This window comes from Macaca fascicularis, chromosome 8, assembly GCF_037993035.2.
Source record: "Macaca fascicularis isolate 582-1 chromosome 8, T2T-MFA8v1.1".
Classification (NCBI taxonomy): Eukaryota; Metazoa; Chordata; class Mammalia; order Primates; family Cercopithecidae; genus Macaca; species Macaca fascicularis.
In genome coordinates, this window is record NC_088382.1 from 71526347 (window position 1) to 71545581 (window position 19235).

At 38.7% G+C, this 19235-nt stretch overlaps 1 protein-coding gene across 47 annotated transcripts in view; it reads right to left on the bottom strand.

Annotated features, from left to right (window-relative positions):
- The window catches only part of ASPH (aspartate beta-hydroxylase), a 220607-nt gene that overhangs the window by 105458 nt on the left and 95914 nt on the right, over window positions 1-19235 (bottom strand). For 30 of the 47 annotated variants that reach the window (XM_065519270.1, XM_005563404.4, XM_073998846.1 and 27 more), the window contains one exon: window positions 10479-10520. In XM_065519270.1, the coding sequence (XP_065375342.1) occupies window positions 10479-10520 (42 nt within the window). Of the gene's footprint in view, window positions 1-10478; window positions 10521-15905; window positions 17656-19235 lie in introns of those variants that run through there. The other 17 variants (XM_073998857.1, XM_005563411.4, XM_073998853.1 and 14 more) reach the window with 1 other exon arrangement.

Sequence of the window (19235 nt, forward strand, 5' to 3'; positions counted from 1 at the left end):
CACCTAGAGCAATGAAATCAGAATAGTTGAGGGTGGGACCCAGGGCACTGTCTGAACTCTGCTCCATGTGATTCTAATGCGCTTTCTTCTTCCTCTTCATCCACTGGGATCCATCCTGCAGTCCTTTGATGTCACTGTGCCTGGCCAGCAGTGACACAGAGCTGGGTGAGACTAGCAGGCAGGTAGGGGTGGGAAATGCTACGGTATACAGTGTGCCTAAGGAGAACCTAGTTTTGTTTGGGTGCATTACTGGTTTCAATAGCAGTTAATTATCTATATATTAGCTTCAGGTGTTCCAGATGGAGGGCGAGGAGGAAAAGGGAAGGTTGGATAAAAGCATTATGGCAGGTGATACACCACGAGTGCGGCTGCTCTCCTGGCACTGAGCTCATGCCCTGCTACCTTCATCCTGGACCAGCTCCTAACGACGTGGCAGGGCTAGCGACGGGGCTCTCTGTGCTATTCCAGTACTTCTGAGGATCCAATGCTACCCCTCCACGTGGAAATCCTGCTTTCTGTCAGCGAACATCCTCTGCTGGCAGCTTTACTTGTGGTCTGTTCCAGAATCCCTGTGAGGCTGGGTTTCTCCATATTTCTGAGATAGATTTGCCTGCTGCCTCCTGCATGGCCTCCAGACACTGCCTGTGGGAGATGCCTAATCTTCGTTCCACGCTCACCCACCTCTCTGTCACTGCTGACCAGGCATGGTAGCAGCAAAGGACTGTGGGATGGATCCCAGTGGATGAAGAGGAAGAAGAAAGAGCATTGCAGCAAAGAGGAAAGGCATGACTGACATTCATGGTATTAAGGAAAGGTGGTAGACTGGCTTCCCAGGCAGGATGTAATAAAATCACTCAAAATAAAACAGAATTTGATTTATTTTCACCATTACTAATATTTTCCTATTGTCAATATATATTTGATTTTTAAGTGAAAAAACATAAAAAATATGGCAGGAACTACCGCTCTAAATGCCACTGGACCTACCATTATATTAGAAGAATGAAAAGTGCTATAGGGAAGAGGTCTACAGGGCTCACACTAAGGTAATTTTCAGTAATGCATTTTTCAAACTAAGGTAGTCACCAATTTGAAGTTTAAATAAATGAATATATTCAACAACTCACAGCACTGTCTTTTTATGGCACATTTTTTGAAAGCTTAATTTTAAGTGAATTTAGGCATATGTGGTTAAAGTTAATCTTTAATTTGCCTCAGTATGCAAATAGACAATGTGTTCATAAACAATGAAGTGGATTGCTTGATTTGAAGGAGAGTCACATCTTCCATCATTAAAAAAATTTACAATCCTAACAATCATTTTAAAACATACCAGTACCTGATTTTTTTTTCCTTAAGAAACATATTTTACTTTCCTGCTCACATTGTCACAAGCATTATATAAATTAGCTTTGTAAAATGTGGAGTGCTCCATGGGCAGCAGTAGAATGGGATTTTAATGATAATGAGGAATTTGCTATTATTGTCCTGTGGTGTGTTTGACTGAAGATGCACTCTGGTGAAAACAGGTGTCCTAAATTATCACATGTACTACACTATGGTTAGAAATCATGAAATGAAAAATAAAAACAAAGAGAATGTGTATTTCAACACAGCTAAAAAGCTCTACTATATTTGCTAAGACTGGTGATATATGCTGAGCTTATTTCAATCACTAAAATTGCCATAATTAAACTTCTCTCTAAATCAGGCTTGTATGAGAGTCAGAAATCTTGTATAATTAACTTATCTGTGGAAGTAATCAGACAATAACTGCTGGTATATTTTAGGAACCACTAAAACTACTGTAGCTGTTGAATGTAATGACTATAATAAATCTTTAAGAGCAGTTATCTCATAACCACTTTTCACAGCTGCAAGGGTGGACGGGAGACAGTTTTTTCAAAGCTTTTCCTTCAGTTGGTTTAATTATGGTATTGCTACATTGCTCTTCTACAACATGGAAAAATTACTAGGCCTAGTGGTTAGCTGGAACTGAACCACCAGCCTGTGCTGCAACATCTAGGCAGGTTGTTGTCAATGAGGAATACCTAGTGTTTCAGGACTGCTAAAGACAAGGCTAAAGCTTCTCCAGTGGGCAACAAAAAGACAAAGACAGCTCTAACTAGGCTAACCATGCACTAACTAAGTTCAAGACAGTGATGGCTTGATCAAGCCCATGTGCATCAGTGGAACGGACCCTCAGAGACTGAATGATTGCAACTTCATGACAGGTGTCTTTGCAGCCAGGCACTACAGTTCTCATCTCAATAAGATGGATGAATAAATTTTTAAAGGAAAGGACCACACTTCATACTTCCCAAGCTCACAAGCCAAAGCCATCCCTCGATTACTTACTTTCCACCTTCATGGATAGCCCCAGGGAATCTGGTGAAAAAGCTAGCAGAAACTTGAGGGGGATGGATTAGCTATAATGACTTCAAAAGCAAATCATCCCCAACTTCAGCACCTTACAACAGCCATAAACATTTATTCTATTTCACAAGTTTTTTGCTATATGGACACAGCTTCTTGTATACCCTCATAATGTAGCAGCTGGTTTCCTCCAGAGTGAGCGATTAAAAGGGATTATCATAAAAGCTGCAACATCTTTTATGAGTTAGCCTTGGAAGTCACACTCTGTCACTTCTGCAATATTCTTTTGGCCACACAGGTCAGCTTTATTCAATAGACAGAAAACTACACAGAGGCATGAATACCAGGAGGCAGGAATCACTGGGGGTTGCCTTCGAGGCTGACTACTATATAAATCTATCCCCAGAAAGAGCAGCTTCTGATGAAATGTACAAGTTTGTTATGTTTTCTTGAGTGCATTTCCCCATACAGGAGATAGAAGTCCTACTGGCTTGAGGTGTAAGAGGGCAGAACTTGGGGTTGGCCAGGCAACTGAAATTTAGATAGTGAATCCCAGAAGCAAGGGAAAATTCCAGAAGCAAGTCTCAAAATCTGAGTATGAATTCTACTCAAATCTTTGGCAAACAAATAAACTCTGAAGGCACAAGACACCTCCAACCTTGCTGACCAGACTTTAAACACAGCAATTAAAAGCTAAAACTCCTGAGCAGAGATATTAGCTGCTTTACACTGTTGGAGAGCCAGATTTTTCAATTTGAGTCCAGCCAAGTTAACTGTCTACTACACACCAACAGTCCTTAGAAAGAACAAAACAAATTCCAAAGTTGATATAACAAATTATATACACCAAAATTACTAGATATGCAAAAACATAGGAATCACCTGACCCAGTTTTCAACCAAAAATTACTAGATATGCAAAAAAATAGGAATCACCTGACCCAGTCTCAGAAAAAAAAAAAGGAGTCAACTGCAGCTGCCTGCCATTGTGCCCAAATATTGGGTTTATTAGAAAAATACTTCAAATTGTTGATTATAGATAAGTACAAAGAATTAAATAAAAACATAGTATTAATGAGTAAACAGACATGGAATCTTCATAGTGAAATGGAAACTACAAAAAAGAAGCAGTTGGAGATCTAAGTTGGAAAGAACAGCTAAAATGAAAACTTTACTAGATGAGCTCAACACAGATTTGAAATGGCAGAAGAGTCACTGAACTTGAAGACAGAATAATAGAAATGCAATCCAAGGGGAAAAATGATTAAGAAATGAACAAAGTTTTCTCTTTTTTTTGAGCCAGAGTCTTGCTCTGTCACCTAGGCTTGAGGGCAGTGGTGTGATTTCAGCTCATGGCAACCTCTGCCTTCAGGGCTCAAGTGATCCTCCCACCTCAGCCTCCCAGGTAATTGGGATTACAGGCACACACCACCACCTGGCTAATTTTTGTATTTTTAGTGGAGAAGGGATTTCACCACATTGGCCAGGCTAGTCTTGAACTCCTGACCTCAAGTAATCCACCCACCTCGGCCTCCCAAATTACTGGGATAACAGGCATAAGCCATCGTGCCAGGCCTAAAAATAAACCAAGTTTCATAGACCTGTGGGACATTTTCAAGCAGTCTAATATACATGTAATTATAGTCACGAAAGTAGGGGAGTGAGAAAGAGGATTAAAAAAATGAAGAAATGGAGCTGAAAAATGTTTAACTCATAAGATTGATGGGTAAGGCTTAAACAAGAACCCATCTGAAAATAACTTGAAATGTAGCAAATATGTTAGTAAACAGAGTTAATTCATACTTTGACTTTTCTGTTTATAACTCTTCCTGCCCACCATTCAGGCTATTTGCATCTTATAATATCACTATCAGATGAAGGGGCAAGAATGAAAGGGAACGAGGTTAGTCACATTTTTTTTCATACTACAACTATTTAGTCAGCACCCCCTATCTATGGTTAAGTACCACTAGAATAGTGTGATAATTAATTATATTTGTCAACTTGGCTAAGCCATGGTACCCAGATATTTGGTTGAACATGTCTGGATATTGCTGAGAAAGTATTTTTAGGTGAGATTAACATTTAAATCAGTAGACTTTGAGTAAAGCAGATTACTCTCCATAATATGAGTAGGCCTGATCCAATTAGATGAAGGCCTTAAGAAAAAGTCTTATCTCCTTCCAAGGAAAAGCAATTTTGCCTCTAGACTCAAGCTGCAACATCAACTCTTTTCTGCAGATGCCAGTTTCTATAATCACATGAGCCAATTCCTTATAATAAATCTCTATCTGTATCTATTTCTATATCTATACACATACACACATCCTATTCATTTTGTTTCTCTGGAGAACTCTATAAACTCTCATTAGTTTAAGGGCAGAAGGGTCAGTCATGGTTCCTATTCTTTATAAGCTTTTTGTCTAGAAATTAAAAGGAAAATTCAAAATATGTGGTAATAAAAAATCTGTAAGCACAAGGCATCTTGGGAACAAAAAGAGAAACACACTCTCTGGTCTGGGGTAGGAGATGGGAGTGCAGTCAGAGAAGGCTTCCTGAAAGATAGAACATCTAAGCTCAGTTTTAATAAATGGATTGATAAAAGGGAAGTGGAGCGATTAGGAAGAGCATTTTGAACACAGGGAAGCCATAAGCGGGGGCTATCTCCTGAGATGCGTCATGTGCTGCACTAAGAAGTTTATTTTTTATCATCAAAGCAATAGAGAACTTTGTTCAAATATGTTATATACAGTTGTAAGAATCACAAGGAAAACTTCATTGAAGATTTTTTAAGTAAGAAAACTTCTGAATGACACTTGATTATTAACTATGTCTGTTATGTTCTTTATGATCACAGAAAACTAAGAACTATCCATATGAAGTGCCAGTTGCACCAAGCTGATTTACTGGCTGTAATACAGCCATCTCCACCTTTTTGTAAGTTGCTTTGCAGATATGATTTCTGTTAGTGTAAATGTGATTTGTTTTCTAGCGCCATCTGGTGTTTTGTTAGGGCACTGATTATGACTTTTTAAAAAAATACATAGAGTACCCAGGAAATCTTTAAATGTTTTAAAGACATGTAAATACTGTTTACACATATTCTTAATTGTAATGAATAATTTAATAAGATATTAAGTATAAGTCTAAATTAAAAAGTTCAGGAAAAGCCCACAATACAAATACAATTTTATCTAACACCCACCCACCTACGTGCACACATGGATACATACAAGCAAAAACCCATTTCCTTTGCTCTTCAAATTTCTTTAAAGGCTCACAAATCCCAACTGATAACTGATCTTTGATAATATACTAAATCAGGAACATATTGCACATTTTTGTGTTCGGTGAATTTGTCAAAGCATCACTTTTCAGGTTAGCGTGAATTCTTTTTTCTTGAGTCAGGATCTTGCTCTGTTGCCCAGACTGGAGTGCAGTGGCGTGATCATAGCTCACTGCAGCACTGATCCTCCTACCTCAGACGCCTGAGTAGCTGGGACTATAGGCGCATGCTACCATTCCTGGCTAAGTGTTGGGTTTTTGTTGTTGTTGTTTGTTGAGACAGTATCTCACTATATTGCCCAGGCTGGTCTCAAACTCCTGGCCTCAAGCGATCCTCCCCTGGCCTTCCAAAGTGCTGAGATTATAGGCCTTAGCCACTGTGACTGACCATAGATCTATATTTGACCTCTTTCACTCCATTATCCCACCCATTATCAAACCCTACTAACTTTATATCCAAATATATGTAGAATTTAACCAGCACTTACCACCTCTACTCTACATTGTAATCCCGGTCATCATCATGTCTTGCCTGGACCACTGCAATAGTCTCCTAATTGGTTTCCCTGCTTCCAATCTTGCACCCCTATAGCTCGAATGAGCCTTTGAAAACATAATGCAATCATATCCATCTTCTGCCCAGAATCTCCCAATGGCCATCTCACTGGAGATAATACACAAGTTCTTACTTTTTTCTTCGAAGGCCTATGTGATTTGAACCCTTGACTACTCTGGTCTCATGCACTCCTACACTCTCCTCTCACACATTCTTTGCCAACAATTGCCTCCTTGTTAAGCCTCAAGCATGCTAAGCACACATGCCTTAAGGACTATGAAAATGCTCCCCAAGTCTCAGAACTCTTCTCCCAGACAGTGGTGCAGCTCAGGCCCTTGCCTCTTCAAATCTCTGCTTAAAAGTCACCATCCAAGAGGCCTATTACACAGCAACACCTCCTGCTCATTCTGTTTTCTTTTCCTGCCTTATATTCCTTTTCACACTTAACACTGCCTGTTATATTTTAATTTTTTTAAAACTACATATCTAGCCCACTCTCTTCCCTATACACACTGAAATGCAAGTACAATGAGAGCTGTGACTGTTTTATTGACTGTTTCGGGCCCAGTGCCTAAAACAGAGCCTGGACATCGTAAGTACTCACTATGTACTCAATAAATAGATGAACGCAAATGACTGTTTGAATTTGACATCTAACAAGCCATTTTTGTATTGGATTATTTTGTGGTTCACACATTTTGTGACCGTGGCTATGGAATATGTGGGAAAAGATGACATCCAGTGGGGAGAAACTGATATCGCAATTTTATCTAAAACATAAAAACAGTCTGATTTGACTTTTAAGTAACAGATGTCTGCAAATGAGGGCCTATTTTGCCTTAAAACATTTCAATTTCTGTTATTATGAAACTAAAGTCTGATGAGTGAAGGACATTCCATTTTTTTACTACATATTCCAGATACGTAATGTTTCCCTTTCCCTTTTCCCTACCATATAACAGTACCATATGAATCGATTCGGTAAAAAATACATGGAATTTACACAACTCACAATTTGCTCCAACAGATTTTTAATAAATCTGTGATAACATTGATTCATTATTTATTTTAATTCTGTCTATTCCTACATTTCCCCCTTAATAAAATACTTTAGTTACAAACATATTTTGGTTGGTACTGATCTAAAGTGCTAATTTTAAATGGGGGGAGAGTGACAAACCAGTCAACAGAAGCTGTTGCAATGATTCTCCTTGCAGGTTCCAGAGGTCCCAGCCCCTACACTCCCCTGGCAAACCCCCTTTAGGATCAGAGTCCCTGGAGGTCAGACCTGTGCACCGAGGATACCTGGCAGTGCAGGGGAAGGTACGGGCTGCTAAGGCTGGAATGGGAGGTCGGGAGCATGAGGGGCAGAGATGTGAGGAGCTCACAACTGCAACCGTCCTGTGAGCAGCAGATTTGGGGAGGGTTTGCAAGTGTTCCTGTTTTTCTGCAACAAGCCATGCCCACCATTCGGACTCCCCGTCCCTCCCTTTGTAAGAATGCATTACAGTGGACCTCCCAGAAGCAAACCAGTCAATGTGTAAATGAGAAAGGGCTCTGTTTGGTACAGAGATGTGCATGGGCTGGGTAGTGTCCACAGCATGAAAAAAATGTCCAGACTTCCACCATGGTCTAGTCTTTGACTTTCTCTAACTGCATCTTATACACTCTAGGCTTGTTCAGGTGCTCCAGCTTCTTGGGCCCTTCTCTCCTGTCTCAGGACTTGTGCACAAACTGTTCCTCTGCTCAGAGTGCTTAGGTTTCCCTAACCTCCTGGGACGCCTTCTTCCCTGACTCACAGCCCCTTCTGCCTACGGCATGCTCTCCTGCTTTGTTTCCTCAGAACTCTTACCACAATTTCAGTCTGTGTGTGTACTGCTGGTCTCCCTATTGGGATGTGAGCTCCCTGAAACAGGAACCTGGTCTGTCTTGCTCTCACCTGCAACCACTTGTCTAGAACAACACCTGGCATGTAGTTGGCACCAAATATTTAAGGGGATGGAGTGTGTTTTGAGGGGCAAAGATCAGGAGTCAGTTTTAGACTTGTTAAGTTTGAAGTGATTATTACACATCCAACACGTTGAAGTTATCAGGCAGACACCATGTAGACAGCTGGATACACCAGTCTAGAGTGCAGCGAAAAGACCCAGGCTGTGGGTAAATTTGCCAATCTGTGGCATACAGAGGCATTTAAAGCCATGAGATTAGATGAGATCATTAAGGGAGTGCGTGTATATGGGGAAATGCTCTGAGGACTAAGCCTGGGGCACTCCAGTGATTAATGGTCAAGGAGATGAGAAACATCCATCCAAAGAGCCTGAGAAAAGCAAACAGTAGAGAGCAGGAGAAAGACCAAGAGAACGTCATATCCAGCAAGCCATGTGAAGGGAGTGTTTGAAGGACAGGAAGTGATCAAGTCTATCAAAAGCTACTGATTTGCCCCTTCTTGCCTTGTATTTTCTCATTAGCATGTATCACTATCTATTACAGTTATATCCTAAATATATTGGAAGATCCAGGAAGTAAGACAGCAGACAGCTTGTTAGAGTATGATGATCGAGCTAATCTCAGTGATCTATAAAACAGAGCCAGCGAACAGTTTCTGATATTGAGGAGAAAACTTCAGAATTACACAAATTATTTACAAATGCATAACTAAATACTAGAAAGAAACATCTAAGGCCAGGCACAGCAGTTCACACTTGTAATCCCAGTACCTTGGGAGGCCAAGGTGGGAGGATCACGAGGTCAGGAGTTTGAGACCAGCCTGGTCAACACAGTGAAACCCCATCTCTACTAAAAAAATACAAAAATTAGTTGATGTGGTGGCATGCGCCTGTAATCCCAGCTACTCGGGAGGCTGAGGCAGGAGAATTGCTTGAACTGGGGAGGAGGAGGTTGCAGTGAGCCGAGATCATGCCGTTGCACTCCAGTCTGGGTGATAGAGCGAGATGCCATCTTGGAAGGAAAGGAAGGAAGGAAGGAAGGAAGGAAGGAAGGAAGGAAGGAAGGAAGGAAGGAAGGAGGGAGGGAGGGAGGGAGGGAGGGAAGGAGGGAGGGAGGAAGGAAGGAAGGAAGAAGAAAGAAAGAGAGAGAGAGAGAAAGAAAGAGAGAGAGAGAAAGAAAGAAAGAAAGAAAGAAAGAAAGAAAGAGAAAGAGCTAAAAGAAAGTTAGGAGTGGGACTTGGGGATATGAAGTAGTAGGGAAGAGGACTGCTGCTATTTATTATAAACCTCAACTTTTAAAACTATATCCTTGTACTACTTTGACAAAAATTAAAAACCACTAGTTAGAAAAACATTTTCATGAACTAGAGGCCTACTTCTCAACTTGTGGGCTGTGAAATTACAGCCAGAGGCCAGCAACTCCACATGCTCACCAAGTGTCATCTGCACACCAAGCAAGGTCTTATGCACCGTATGTACAAGATACATATGTACATACTGCTTTCATCACTACAAATTAAATTAAAAGCATTCCTGAAATTGTAATAATATTCAATCATTAAAGATCATATCATTCAACTGATACTAAAAATAGCCACTATTCTATGATCATCCATATACTTTTTTAACATTAAAAATAGTTCTTCACTCTGAGTAAGTTTAGGAACCCCTGTGAAAGCTGAACTAAAATACTATGGGTTATTAAATTTATGAGACTGCCTTTGTAATAAACGTTTGGAAGGCAGAGATAATTCTTTCTACATAGCTATAACTACGTTTCCACGTCTTTCCAACAATTCAGAGTTCCTTGAAAAAGATACCATGTTCTAGGAATCTTTGGATTCCTACACTTAGTACAGTTATTGACATACAACAATAAATAATATTTAATGTATCTTAAGTGCTTTCCCTGTTAGTTATTGCTTTAAGCACTATATGTATATTTTCATTTTATTACTATCATGGAAACACAGCCTTCAGAAGTTGGTACTCTTATGATTCCTACGTTACAGAAGAGAAAAACTGAGGCACAAAAGTTAAGTATTTTTCCCAAGGACACATGAGTGTGAATGTCAAAACTAGAATTAGAAGCTATTTAGAATTAGAATTGCAATCTCTTTCTGTGCTTTGGCTCTTAATGTTTATGTAAAATATTAATAAGTGGTCAATGATAAAATCATTGAAATAACAAACCTAGAAGCAAATTCTTCTAATTAGTGACATAAAATAAAATTATGTTATTCTTCGATGGAAAATAAAATCATGTTATTCTTTTCCCCATGTATATTTTAAAGGCTGTTTATCTGACAATCTCACCTTTTGCTTTTTGTTCTGGATCTTCTGTTGTTCTATTTGTTCCTGAAAATTAAAGACAAAACATAGTAAGTACTATGCAAGTCACCATTCAGTATCTCAAAATATAGGACAATATTTAAATGAATTCAATAAGTATAATCAAAGAAAAATATATTTGATCATACAATTCAATTTTCCTAAATCCTGAATTCATTACAAATGAAGTTCATTAGAAAATATCAATATTTGGGCATATTTCAATTACTTCTACTAAAAGTCACTAAGCACTGACTAGGCACCAGGCTAAGTACTCCTTGTCTATAAGGTAGGGGAGTTGGAGTGGGTGATATACATCAACTCCAGGTGTCTCTAAGGTTCAAAGATATGTGGGTGGGGAGAAGCCATCATTAAAGCTTGTTCAATGTTGTTATTGTCTCTTAAAACCAGAAAACAACTTGAATAATTGATATCATGTGCTTTAAAGGAATGCAGCATGTCACACTGCTTGGAATATTAGTCTGCTACTCTAAGGACTTCACATATATACAGATGATCCATTGGGGGAGCTCGTGCTGAAGCCCAGGTGAGAAGCCAGAGATGAACCCAAGACCCCACCTGTGTCAGATGCACTAAGTAAATCACAGTCAGTGTCTCTCCCACAAATAGAATTACCTAGGACAGTGACACCCACCAAGAGCCTAGACTAGCCAAAGAACATCCACCCCTCACAAGGAAAACAACAGCATATGAGCTGACCATGTGTTTTTAACCTCATTTGTGCACCTATAACTTCACATCAGGATGAGTGTGCAAATTAGGATCTAGTTAATTTTCAAGGTAATCAGTTGATTACGGCCCTAGTAGGAACTTATCTGTTCTTTGGGTATTTCTAGGAACACGGGCGTATGCATATGGGTTGGAGTGGGAACAAGGCAGAGTCTGGGAGACTGGTAAAAAATCAGACTCTGTCCTCTCCCACAGAAGCTGCTTGAGGATGTCAGTGAGATTAGGGATGCAGTCAAGTGAACATTGACACGGATCACTCAATTTGTTGGTGTGGAGTTTCCCACATTCATTCATATAAAACATTTCAATTTGGGGAGATGAAAAGTAAATCTGAGGCTGGTTTTAATGCAGGGAAGGGTTTTTTATAAGTCAACTCTTGTTCCATAAGAGGAAGAAAGGGGAACTAACTTTGAAATCTAGTGTACCAGGCTAAGTGCTAAGCACATCATTTACGGATTCGCTTGTCTTCTCACACCCTTGGAGAAGGTCTTACCTCCCTCTTTGTGCACAGGAGAAAATAGATGGCTGAGAAATTAGAGTCCCCAAAGTTATCAAGGCCAGCAGTTTACACAATTCCAAAGCATACGTTCTTTCCACTGAACCATTGTGTACCTTTCTTCAAAGAGAAATAAGGGGACAGAGAAGTGCCAGTCTTGAGTTTTGCAAAGAGTTGATTTTATAAGGTTGACAGCACATACCTCCTGGGCAGTGCTGCAAGAATAATGCAGGATTTTTTTTTTTTTAAAGGACTTGTGGATCTTGGTAGAATGTTCTAGAATTTCTGATCTTTTTAACTATAACCTCTTTATTATAAAGTTAGGTTGCTGAACTAGACCATTCAATACCATTCATTCAGCAAATATTAACTGAGCACCTAATAATATCTGCCTGGCACCCTTGTAGTCATCGGATATACAGCAATGAAGAAAAACATCAAAAATCCCTGTCCTGAAGGAGCTCTTTCTAGTGGGATCAGCATTACCTGCAGGAACACTGCAACCCTCCATATCCCCCAGTCATTGCATATGGCTAATGTGATTAGAAAAATCAAGTGTAAAATGCAAGTTTCTAACTGGACTAGATAGAACAGGTGGGTGCTGGTCATGAAGGGGAGTTTAGGGCTCTCCACAGATCTTCCCACTCTTGGGAGGCAAATAAGGAAGGAGGAGTGGTTTGAACTGGTCACATTCCAAATAGAAGTGGAAGGCGCGGATCCTGATGTGGGAGGGCTCTGGCCAAGTCTCCCCACGTCCTCTGGACTCACATCCTCCCAGGAAAGTGGAGGGTGAGTGTGGTTGGACATATGCCCAGAAACAAGGGCCACCATCTTTCTCCCCATGCTGTATCTAAAAGGGGGGTGGCAGTCTGACCTAAAGCCTGACACAGATCATTCCAGGCCCCAGGCCAAAAGCTCTCTTATTCTCATTCTTGTCCTCTTCTGTCCTTCACCTCACATCAACAAGCTGAGTTCTGAGACTCCTTTCGGATATGGAGAAAATACACAGAGAATACGTTTTAGGCTCTATGAGTTTTATTGCTTAAATTTAGCTTAGGTAAAGGAGCTTTCTATGAGATTCAGCTTACCCCAGGAGCATTCTGCAACAATAATAATGAAGTGCTACTTTGCTTTATTCTCTGTACCTATGCTTCTCTGGAAGATCTCATTTGAATCTCACTGCGCCAAAGAGGAAAATGACTTGAGCCCATATTATATGCAGGCATTGTTCTAAGCACTTAACACAGACTATCCCATTTAAACTTCTCACCATTCATAGGAGGTAGTTATAATTTTACAAATACGGCAACTGAGGCATACAGAGGCTAAGGAATCTTGTCTAGGGTTACAAAACAAACAAAACCAATTTCAGAAGCTATATTCCATAAAATACTACTTTAATCACACTCTATATCCCAGTAATGGGGAATTCATTAACTAAAGGGAGCTATATGCTCAGCCCACCCCTGAAAATTACAAAAGTACAAGCCCACATGTAACTCATAGTTAGTGTTTAAATATTCATATTCAGAAAAGAAAGATGTTACACTACTCTTTACCTGTCTTAATGTTACTTTTTTTCTCCTTTAAATAACAATAAACACCTTACTAAAAAGAATAGGATATGATATTTAAATGCAACCACTAAAGCAAATCACTTTTGTGGATTTTGTGGATTCAGATATACTGTACTCGGTCAGGCATGGTGGCTCATGCCTGTAATCCCAGCAGTTTGGGAGGCTGAGGCGGGCAGATCACAAGGTCAAGAGATCGAGACCATCCTGGCCAACATGGTGAAACCCTGTCTCTACTAAAAATACAAAAATTAGCTGGGAGTGGTGGCGCATGCCTGTAGTCCCAGCTACTTGGGAGGATGAGGCAGGAGAATCGCTTGAACCCAGGAGGCGGAGCTTGCAGTGAGCTGAGATCGCACCACTGCACTCCAGCCTGGCAACAGAGTGAGACTCCATCTCAAAAATAAACAAAAAACAGATATACTGTACTCTATCATGTTCCAGCACTGCGCTAACCTGCTGGCTGAGCAGTTCTTGCTGGACTCAACATACATTCAAAGCGAATTTCCACCCAGGCCTGTGCATCCCTGTGGTAATGACTGCATTACCACACTGGCATCGGTTCTCTCCCTGCACCTGGACATGGGACTCTGCTCTATTCCTGAGCGCCCACACTGACCAGTCCTCATGTCACAGCTTTCTAGTCCCCTTCTCTCTCTACTAGCACTTCCTTAGCTCATGCTGTATCACCATCACCTATTACTAGTAAGTTGCCTAACCATCTTCCTACCCATGCTTTGGCCTCCCTCTAATGGCTTCCACCTCGCACCAGCTGCCTGAGAGTTGCTCTGAATACTGCTGTGTCACCTTGGGCCAGCAGGCACCCCACCTCTCTGACCTTGGCTTTGCTCACTTGCAGGCAGGAGTAATACTTATCTGCTGAAAAAACTCAGCTCCCTGACATGTGCGCACAGTACTTAGCTGAATGGGTGCTTCAATAAAAGTGGGTCTGCTTACCATTAGTGTTCATTTTTGTTTCCTCTGGACATGCTGGAGCTGAAAACAACCTGTTCTAGAAGCCCAGGGACTTCTTCCTTATTTAGTTCTCCTTTTCTGTCCAGAGAATGAAGACTGGAAATGGAAAAGAGAACTTTCCATGCCCATTTCTGCCCTTCCATCCTCTCACGATGAAATTAATATCCTCCCAATATGAAGTCATGTATAAGGTGGGGCAGTAGTTCTATTTTCAGTCTTTTGAGAAACCTAATTTACACTCCTGCTAACAGTACATGAGGGTTCCCCTTTCTCCACATGCTCACCAGCATTCATTACTGCCTGTCTTTTGATAAAAGCCAGTTTAACTCAGGTGAGATGATATCTCAGTGTAGTTTTGATTTGCATTTCTGATGATCAAGGACGTAGAGCACCTTTTGGATACATGTTTGCCATTTTTATGTCTTCTTTTGAGAATTCAGATCTCTTGCCCATTTTAAAAATCAGGTTATTAGATTTTTCCCTATGGAGTTGTCTGAGCTCCTTATATATTCTCATTGTTAATCCCTTGACAGATGGGTAGTTTGCAAATACTTTGATGTATTCTGTGGGTTATCACTTCACTTTGTTGTTTCCTTTGCTGTGCAGAATCTTTGTAACTTAATGGGATTCCATTTTTCCATTTTTGCTTTGGTTGCCTGTGCTTTTGGGGTATTACTCAAGAAATCATTGCCTAGACCGATGGCCTGGGCAGTTTCCCCATTGTTTTCTCTTAGCAATCCCACTGCTAGGTATATATCCAAAACAAAAGAAATCAGCATATTGAAGAAATATCTGCACTCCCATGTTTATAGCAGCACTATTTACAATAGCCAAGCTTTGGAATCAACTTAAAGGTCTGTCAACAGATGAATGAAGAAAATGTGTGTACACATATAATGGAGTACTATTCAGCCATAGAAAAGAACGGGATCCTGTCATTTGAAACAACATGGATGGAACTGGAGGTCATTACGTTAGGTGAGATAAGCCAGACACAGAAATACAAACATCATATGTTCTCACTAATTTGTGGGTGCTAAAAATTAAAACAATTGAACTCAAGGAGGTGGAGAGTAGAAGGATGGTTACCAGAGGGTGGGAAGGGTAGCTGGGGGAGAGGGGAGCAGGAGGTGAAGATGGTTAATGGGTACAAAAATATAGTTATATACAATGAATAAGATCTAATATTTGATAGCACAACAGGGTTACTGTAGCCAACAATAATTTATTGTACATTTTCTATGCCTGTATTGAAATATCTCATATAGTCAAATTTATACATCTACTATATACTCATAAAAATTAAAAACTTGGGGGAAAAAGGTGCAGCAGGCTATCCAGGGAATAATCAAAACTTCTAGGTGCGGGGCAAAATCTACAAAGGATGGATGCAGGGGCTATTTAATTTTAATCTTGCCTCCTGGCAATGTAGCATGATAGTAAATGTAAAATAAGCATTATCTGTTAGAAATACATTAACTGGCTGAAGGTATTCCTTTGTGATTTTAGTAATCAAAAATGCTATAATCTTCTAAAATACCAGTAAGGATAAAATGAACTGATTTTATTATGTAACAAATTAAAAATATCTTATACTTCAAAAATAATGACAATATAGAGAATTCTTCTGTATTTTATTGCACTCAACATTTAATAGAAGACATTTACATTATTTTTAGAAAATCCATTGATGTTGCACAATGGCACATATTTGTAAAGACAAGGCTCATTAATTCAGATATTTGGAATTAAAAAGTATTTAAAGTTAACCACAGCATAATGAATCCTCAACGTCCAGAGTTCTATAAAAATCCAGTAAAACTTATTTTACTCGTTCATCAGTTTTATGTCACTTAGTTTTCCTAAAAAAATATGGCTTTATAAAAAGTAGCATTCTATAATTCACAAAATGAAGAGCTTTACTATAATTTGAGTATCACCTCTGTATCATCCATATCACAGCTTTAGAAAATTATTGCTTTTCTTATTATCTTATTATTTCAGGTTTCATTACACATTGAGTACCCATGCAGGACTCACTACATTGTATAATAACTATGATCTATAGTGATAAAAATATAGAAATCTCTTTCATTTTAACCCTAAAAGCAGGGGGAAAAAGTCACCTTATCTTAATGTTAACAAAATCAAGAGCTACCCCTAATATATCAATCAAACCACTTCTTATGGCTTTGCTTATAGTTGCTCATGGTCCTTTCAAAATGATGTGGTAGCTACCTTCTTTTCTGACAAAGGATTATTTTCAACACAGCAATTATTTCTGAGCCCAAAATAAACCACATTAAATAAAGAAGAAAATCTTCAGTGTAGAAAGAAAAAGGCTCATTGCTGTGAAATAGCAGCAGGCATCGGGCTCTGTGAGCTTGTCACACATACTCAATCAACCCAGCTCGAGGCGTTACTGAGTTCATCTAGTAAGAGCACTGAGCGGTCTCTAGTGCTGCAGGGAAATTACTTAATTAGCCAAAGGCGGAATAATCTTTAAGTTATGCACCAGTAATTTATACAGATTTTCTAAAATTTAAACAAATGCTGAAGAGACGATAGCTATTATACGATTAATCTAAGGTGCTAACAAAGCATTTTTGCATGATAATAGTAGGGTCATTCTTTTTCCTTGTGTCTTAACAAGGAATTTCAGCTTTCCCCTCTCATTTGAATAAATAAATGATAATTTAAAACTTTCATTGAAATATTACATTGAAATATTAATTAATTAATATTTCTAATTAATCAGCTAAAAGTTACAACAATTTCAAAAGTGTTAATCTGAATACCTGAAGCTAATGTAGAAATTTTTGATAAGAATATCAGTGCAGATATATACAACTCAAATCTTCACAGCTAATGATGATCTCTGTTAGCGTTCTTAGGAGTGCTAACACAAAGTATTCTTAATAGCTTTTAAATCATGTTTAACGCAGTTTACACAAGTCAGTCCAACAGTTAGTGCTAATTACTAATAATATATGCAAACCCTGCCAACACAATTGCTGCTACATCACCAATATAATTATTAACTACTATCTGAAAAACACACATAAATTCAGGTAAGACTAAAAGCTATGTCATAAAAAGAAAAAAGAAATCCAGTGGATCCACTAATGCTATCAAAAGGGACATGCAGGAATGTAACATGACATTTTTTAGAAACATGTGTTTCTAAAAAGAAAAAAAAATACACTAAAATGCCAGTGGACTATAATTCATTCAAAACATCTTTAGTGTTCCTTCCCAAAGATCTTGATCTGCTCAGTAATTGCTTCACAAGATCTATCACAGCGAGCGTATGGTTAGGCTGGTCCTCCTGTGGTGGTAGGGGCAGTCTTTTTGAAGCTTTAAGTATCTGCAAAAATAAGGGGAAATCTAAATTAAAGGACCAACCAGACAGAGACTATGAAACTGCTTCATTTTCATTCTACTTTTTAAAAAATCCACCAACAAAGTAATTTTTTTTTTTTTTTTAAGGACAACTTGGTAACAGAATAATCAACTACCAAAAGAAGCTCCTGGGGATGACTTGCAAAGCTACTGATGAAAATCTGAGGTTCTTTAGAGCACTCGAGAATTACAACTGAACTGAATAATCTCAATCTTTTAAGAAACACAGCATTAAATTTTTCTTCAATATTTTCACTCTATTAAAAAGAAACAGAAATCTAGTATGGTATTTGAAAAATAAACACAAACAGTTTCAAGGATCAACTGGACACTATAAGCTGCATTTAAAATATATTGCTTTAAAAATTAAAAGAAATTTAAAACATATTGATAACATAAATGGTTGACAATAAAAGTATATAAGTATTTTAAAAGAAGTAAAATTAATCCCTATCCAAGTTTTTACAACTTCTTTTTCATTCTTAACTTTAGTATCTGATTTGTTTTACTATTGCAGCATTGGATTTGTGTTACAATTAAACTAGAAAAGGAGCTGGTACACAGAAAGGCCCTGCAAAATCTTGATATAATTTTTAAAGCTGGATTCCAATATTTCCTTTCTTCTTTCCTCCTTTCCTAACAATTTCTATCTATCTATCTACACATAAGCAACCAAAACTTTTTATGTAAGTGGAATTGTTTGAGAACTAGACATTTTATGTATATCTTTACATATCCAACATAAATGAATGCTTATATTCCCTCAAAAAGGCAGTACAAAAATATTCATAGCCGCTTTCTTCATAGTCAACAAATGAGGAAAAAAAAAACCTGTGTCCGTTAATATTAGGATGGATTAAAAACTGTAGGAAATAGTTACGAATTAGAGCAAATGACTACACATAACAAGGTGGATGAAACCACAGACAAGATGTTGAACAGAAACAAGTCGCAAAAACAAATGTGTGTGTTTACAGATCTCACATTCAAGAGCAGACAAAACTAATCTACGATGACGCAGTTCACAAGAATGGTTACTTCCGGCTGGGGTATTACTGAGAGGTAGGAAGAGGAAGACATTTCTGGGGTGCTAAAAGCTTTACATCTTTTTATCTTGATCTGAGTAATGGGTACAAGTATATACACATGGAAAAATTCAACATTTAAGCACTTCCACATGTGTAAATTATATCCCAATAGAAAAGTTTTTTTTTTAATGAGTTTTAGATTGTCTTAGCATTCAACAATTTTCTGGACTTTGATTTAAGAGGAAGATACATTTCAGAAGTACCTTGAGAAAATGGAAAGTTGTTCAAAGTATAACGATGAGTATTCATAAAAAGGCAAATAAACTAAAAGTTCTATGGCAATTTTGAACAATTCCACTACATGTCTGAAGACCCCACTCATAAGTGGTTATGGTGTAAATCTAACATCTCCAAAATCAGGACTGTCATCTCTTTTGCTACTCTCCATTTCCTCCTGCCTTCTCTCCCTCCATTAACATTCTGCCATTCATTCACAAGGACTCAAGCCAGAAATGTA